Genomic DNA, 6,568 nt, shown 5'->3' with positions numbered 1-6,568 from the left:
GTCAGAACCTGCTGCAACCCACCTCTGGCCCAATCTCACTTTTCTATCTCCAAGATGCGGATTGTGTCCCTCCAACTCAGAGGTCTTCAAACTCGGCAGCTTTAAGACTTGTGGACTTTAACTCCCAGAATAGAATTGGAGAATTCTGGGAGTTAAAGTCCACAAGTCTTAAAGCTGCCGAGTTTGAAGACCTCTGCTCCTACTGTTCACTACAGCCACAGCCCCATTCACCAAAGCGGAGGACGAGGGATACTAGAAGTTGTCTTCCAGCAAGATTGCAGTGGTGCAAAACCTGCCCTCTGAATGGGGAACTCTCTAAATGGGGAACCGGGCCCAGTTTAAGGAACACAAAAACAAGCCGGCCGGTTCTCGGGGTTGCACCCGATCTTCATTTTGCACCACACCATGAGCTATTAGCGAAATCGCCTCAACTGCACATCGGTGAAGTTCCCCTAGAAAAAAAGGCGCTTCAAGCGAACCAGCCGGCTTCTAGCCACGCCTCTTTCCATTGGTTGCCTGGGCGAAGCTGCTTTCCTCCGGATTGGGCGGATACGCTGACTTTGATGGAGGTCCCGCCTCTCGACCGTCGTTCTTCCTTATAGGCGGGCTGTCGACACAGTTCCTGCTTGATCAGGCGAGCAGCGATGGTTCGGCGGCTCCTATTCTTGGGGCTGCAGGTCTTATTGCAGCTGTGTCGTCTGGATGCAGGGTCTCCAAGCTCCTCGCCGCATCTGGTCTTTATCCTGGCCGACGATCTAGGCTGGAACGACGTGGGCTGGCACGGCTCCCAGATCCTCACCCCGAACTTGGACGCGCTGAGTGCCGGCGGAGTGCGCCTAGAGCGCTACTATACGCAGCCCCTGTGTACACCTTCTCGCAGTCAGCTGCTGACCGGCAGGTACCAGGTAGGCGCCAAAAGGAGTTGAACTTGTCCCCAGGAAAGTGAGATGCATAACAACATTGGCTGGTTCTTTTCTCACCGCGCTCCTCTTGCAGAATTTATTTATTCCCACTGTCCCATTTATTTGTACTCATTACCTGTGCTCATGTCCATGTTTATCCTTATACCTGTTATCTCCTACATGTTTGACAAACTAAATAAATACAATAAATAAAACTCTGATGCTTTGAAGCTACCCAGATAGGCGAGAGCGTTTTATAATAAGGACTTCTATTATATATTAGTTTGGGCAGGGGTCTCCAAACTTGAGAACTTTAAGATTCTTAAAGTTCTCAAGTTTGGAAACCCCTGGTATAGGGTCTCCTGCTTGAATAGGGGATTGGGCTAGATTAGAAGATCTCCAAATCAATTATTCCATGTCCCATAAAGAATTAGAAAGAGTGCAGAGAAAAGTAACAAAGATGATTAGGAGACTGGAAGCTAAAAGGTATGAAGAATGGTTGCAGGTATTGGATATGTCTAAGTTAATGAAAAGTAGGACTACAGATGACATGATAGCAATGTTCTAATATCTAAGGAGCTGCCACAAAGAAGAGACCTATTCTCCAAAGTACCTGAAGGCAGAACAAGAAGCAATGGATGGAAACTAATCAAGGAGAGAAGCAACCTAGAACTAAGGAGAAATTTCCCAACAGTGGAAACAGCTTGCCTCCAGAAGTTATGGGTGCTTCAACACTGAAGATTTTTAAGAAGAGATTGGATAACCACTTGTCTGAAATGGCATAGGGTTTCCTGCCTGAGCAGGGAGGTCAGACTAGAAGACCTCCAAGGTCCCTTCCAACTCTGTTATTCTGCTGTTCTGTTATTCTGTTAATTAAACTTGAATCAGAGAAATCTTGGATCACATTATTATTATTATTTTTATTATTATTAAATTTCTATACCGCCCTTCTGCTGGACTCAGGGCGGTGCACAGCCTAGAATAAAAAACATCCCAATACAAAATTTAAAATTTTAAAAGAATTAAACAAATTTTGGCCCAAAATTTAAAACCTCCCGACTATAAAGCCTATCTTGATTTTCAGAACCGGGTCAAGCACAATGATTTTCTGACAAAAATATATCATTCATAAATCAGGAGAAATCATGACTACATAATACAGAATGACACGAGGTGGAAAATTTGAATTACCGTAAACATTTTCTCAGGGGAGGGATGTAAAGTGTAGACTTTCCCAAGAATCTCTTTAGGCCCAGTTCTTTTACCTGATGTTAAAGGTAAGCAGGGGAGTAGCCAAATTGCTGATATTTTAGATTTAAAGAATGTAAAGAGAATCTATAAATTAGGAAATGGGTATTAAAGGCAAATATAATTATTAAATTTATAAGTTCACATTATACAAATGTAAAGAGGTGTAGGAGAGACCCAGGTTCAATTATTATTACCGTGTTTCCCCGAAAATAAGACCCTGTCTTATATTTTTTTGAACCCTGAAATAAGTACTTGCCAAAAGCCCGATTAGGGTTATTATCAGGGGATGTTTTATTTTGGGGAAAACGATAGAAACTAGTCACTTGCGCTTAGCCCAACCTACTTCACAAGGTGGTTGTTACAGAGGAAAGTAATTTTTATGAATATATAGATAGATGTTTTGGGAGAATGTTGGAAATATCAGGTGAGCCTAGCTCCTTATGAAAAAGGCAAGTTCTGCGTTGAAGGTTATTAAGAAATGAATTAAAAATAAAACTGGTTGTAGAATAGAGAAAGGGATAATAGAGAAATGAATTAGTTCTGAAACACTATATACCATGGCAGTCAAACTGGCGGCCCACAGGCTGGATGTGTCACGCACTGGCCACGCCCACACGGTTTAGTGAAGGAGAAAGAAGTCCCGATAAGTCACGTGACACCACGGTGACAATGTGAGTTTGACACCCCTGCTATATACCATTCTATGCATAATAGTTAAAAAAGTTATAGAGCTGGAAAAGGCGCAGAGAAGAGTAACAGCCAGCTCACTTATCAGGTAATATTGCAATATTTGGGATATTTTGGCTTTTTTAAAAAAAGCAAATAAGTGCAGGTATAGTTAGTATAAAGAAAATAAGAATCAACATGCTGAATTATGGCAGTTTCAGGTCAAATGAAGGAATGCATTTCACATAGAACACATTTAAATGTTGAATTACTGCAACACAATGAATAATGCCTTGGATAAAGAAACTAATTAGTGTACTTAAAGGGAGATGAGAACATAATGCTTTTGATTTGTTTAGCATCACTTTGTAGAAATATACAGTAAAGGTAAAGGTTCCCCTTGCACATATGTGCTAGTTGTTCCCGACTCTAGGGGGCGGTGCTCATCTCCATTTCAAAGCCGAACACCCAGCACTGTCCAAAGACGTTTCCATGGTCATGACTAAATGCCAAAGGCGCACTGACCACTTTTACCTTCCCACCAAAGGTGGTCCCTATTTTTCTACTTGCATTTTTTTTTTACGTGCTTTCGAACTGCTAGGTTGGGACAAGTAACGGGAGCTCACTCTGTTACACAGCACTAGGGATTCGAACTGCTGAATTGCCGACCTTTCAATCAACAAGCTCAGCGTCTTAGCCACTGAACCACCATGTCACAGTAGTCATTTATTCAGTGTGTTCGCTTTGTTAGTTAAATCAGTCTTAAAGATGCAAGAAATTGTCTACTGTTCTTAAGATACAGTCAAAATGGATAATGTCTTTTACAGAGTCCTTTTATGGCTTTTCATTTTGTTTTTTAAAAAATGGGTGCATTGTGCATTCTTAAACTTCTCTATTCTGCTATGGAAAATAACTTATAAATGGAAGCACCAATATTTTTTCCATCTTAGCAACATGCTTAGTAATAAGTTCCTTTTGCAGCATAGGAGATGAGGGAGTAGAAAACCACAAAGCCTTTTCTACTTTCCTGTCAGTATTATACCCAAAATATGTTACTAATAGAACTGTGGGAAGAAGCCAACTAAGAAAAACTAATTAGGGTAGTTTTTTCAATTACCACCTGTGACTTAAGTAACTTTGTGCTTATAAGTGCTTCTTGTTACTCAAGATTTTGAATTGATTCCCCCTCTTCCCTTTTTTTTAGAGTGAATGTATTGCACCTAGGAAGTCTGACATTATCCATTTGGAAATAGACTAAGGAGAAACAAAAGAATTTTGGCAATTCTGAAGAAACTACTAAGAAATTTCTGTTTCTTACAACATCCCCAGTTGCACCAGACTGATTGGTTTCTAAAAGAGACCACAATGTTTTAACTTCTCTTTGTGAACATTTTTGCAGGGAAAAATGCATAGATAACATGCTTGCTTCTTCAAAAGCCTTGCTTCAGGAGTCAGAATTGCATCCTTACTTTCCCCAAAGTTGCGATGGAGGCCAAGAGGTTGCTTCATTTCATTTCATTTCATTTATTAAATTTTTATACCGCCCCTCTCCCGAAGGACTCAGGACAGTGAACAGCCAGGATTAAAAAACATACTTCAAGGTGTTCCCAGCAATTTGTCATAATGCTTGTTCTGGATACCATTCACCTTTTCTGTATGGAAAAGTGTGTGTGGAGAGCTTTCTCTCTGACTACAAATCAGCACATGAAGCCAATTTAGGTTCACCATACAGAGAGCTAGATTTGCAACAAAGATGTTTTAAACAAAATAGAGTTGTAATATTAGTACTGTGTATCCTCTTTATTGATCAGATCTTTGAACATATTATGAATTTGAGTATGAATATAAACTCGTCTCTTTTTTCTCCCCATTCCCCAACATCCAGGAATGCTCAATATTTTAAAATCTAATAAGTACAAATACATTACTGCTTGTATCTTATATTGTAGTTATGACCACATTTGGGACCAGAACTTCTGTTGCTAAGTGAGGCCCTTAAGCTCCAGTTTTATGACCTTTTCTGCTACGACCATTAAACAAACCTCCATGGTCATTAAGTGGATCACACAATTGTCAAATGAATCTGGCTTTCCCCATTGACTTTGCTTGTTGGAAGCCAGCTTGAAAAGTCACAAATGGTGATCACATGACCCTGGGACACTGCAACCCTCATAAATGCATGCCAGTTGCCAAGCACCCAAATTTTGATCATGTGATCAAAAGGATGCTGCAATAGTCGTAAGTGTAAGATCTAGTTGTAAGTACATTTTTCAGTTTTGTTACAACTTTGGTCATTAAATGAATGGTCGTAAGACAAGGAGTATGTTTATTCTCTCATAAGATCTCACAAAGCCTCAGCGTTCATCAGTAAACCTTGGGATTTCTCAAGATTTGAATAATTAAGAGAGGATGTTTCTTGTGGCCCCAGTGAAGATCTGTTGTTAAATCTGTAGTGGCGGGATAAAATGTAAGATCCTCTAGCTGAGTTTCCATTATAGTTCCCTTCTGCCTCTCCCCTCCCCAGCTCTAAGATAATGAAGGATAAGGAGGGAGTTATTAAAAAGAAGGAGAAGACAGAGTTGATGTGTCAATTTCAAACATGTTCTATAATAAGATAACTGTACCTAATCTGAAATAAGGAAGCAGCAGTTCTGGGCTTGGTTTCCTTTTATTTAGAATCAAAACATAGATGTCCTATAAATGCAAGTTAACTATGTTTAAGTGTTTTCTTACAGATACATCATGCAAAATATTCTTTATCTTCATATATTTTTTTAATTGATTATACTTAAAGTTGTCACAATTGATTTTGTCCAATATTCAGATTTGTCTTCTTTTTTTTTTGACAAGTTTTATTGGTTCCCCCCCCATATACACCCCCATATATTTTTAAACAGAGTATTGACCATATCATATCATATCATATCATATCATATCATATCATATCATATCATATCATATACAATTTATCATATCCAAGTATATTTTACTTAATTACAGTTTCTGCCAAAGTGTTCTTTTTCCATATTTGAATCCAATGTTAATTTTTCTATTCTTATTTCTATAAACAGTATCTTCTTTCACCCTCAAATTCAATTGTTTCCATTCTTAATCATACACATTCTCCTTTAATTTTTTAATAATTCATTCTTTATCTTAATATTTTTAACATGTCCGGGGATGCCTTTCTTCCATTTCATCTTTTTTTGTTACACTTTGTTTTTTTTTTAAAAAAGATTCATATTTGTCTTCTGATAAAAATATGTCACTCTAGACCAGGGCTGACATAAAAATATGTCACTCTAGACCAGGGGTGTCAAACTCACGTCATCATGGCATCGTCATATGATGTATCACAACTTTTCCCCTTCACTAAACCAGACATGGGCGTGGCCAGCGCATGACACATTTGGGCTGTGGGCCGCGAGTTTGACACCCCTACTCTAGACCAATACTGATAGAACTCGACTTACAACAGTTCATTCAAAGTTGCAATGGGACTGGAAAAAATTACTTATGATCATTTTTCATACTTAACCACCACTGCAGCATCCCTACATGATCTGGCCTCTTGGCAAGTGATTCATATTTATGATGATTGCAGTATCCCAGGGTCATTGATCACCTTTTGTGACCTGGCAAGCAGATCAATGTAGAATCCAGATACACTTAACAGCCCTATTACTAATTTAACAACTACAGTGATCCACTTAATAACTGTGGCAAAAAAAGATCATAAAATGGGGCAA

At 39.1% G+C, this 6,568-nt stretch overlaps 1 protein-coding gene across 1 annotated transcript in view; it reads left to right on the top strand.

Moving 5' to 3' along the window:
• Positions 1–638: 638 nt before the first annotated feature.
• Positions 639–6,568, top strand: part of ARSB (arylsulfatase B) — a 73,351-nt gene continuing 67,421 nt past the window's right edge. The window contains exon 1 of the mRNA XM_070935839.1: positions 639–905. Coding sequence (XP_070791940.1) covers positions 645–905 — 261 coding nt within the window. The 5' untranslated portion in view covers positions 639–644. The remainder of the gene's footprint in view (positions 906–6,568) is intronic.

Source organism: Pituophis catenifer, unplaced genomic scaffold, assembly GCF_029215685.1.
Source record: "Pituophis catenifer annectens isolate HBS135680 unplaced genomic scaffold, rPitCat1.0.hap2 SCAF_2, whole genome shotgun sequence".
Taxonomy (NCBI): domain Eukaryota; kingdom Metazoa; phylum Chordata; class Lepidosauria; order Squamata; family Colubridae; genus Pituophis; species Pituophis catenifer.
This window is presented reverse-complemented; position numbering and strand designations above follow the sequence as displayed.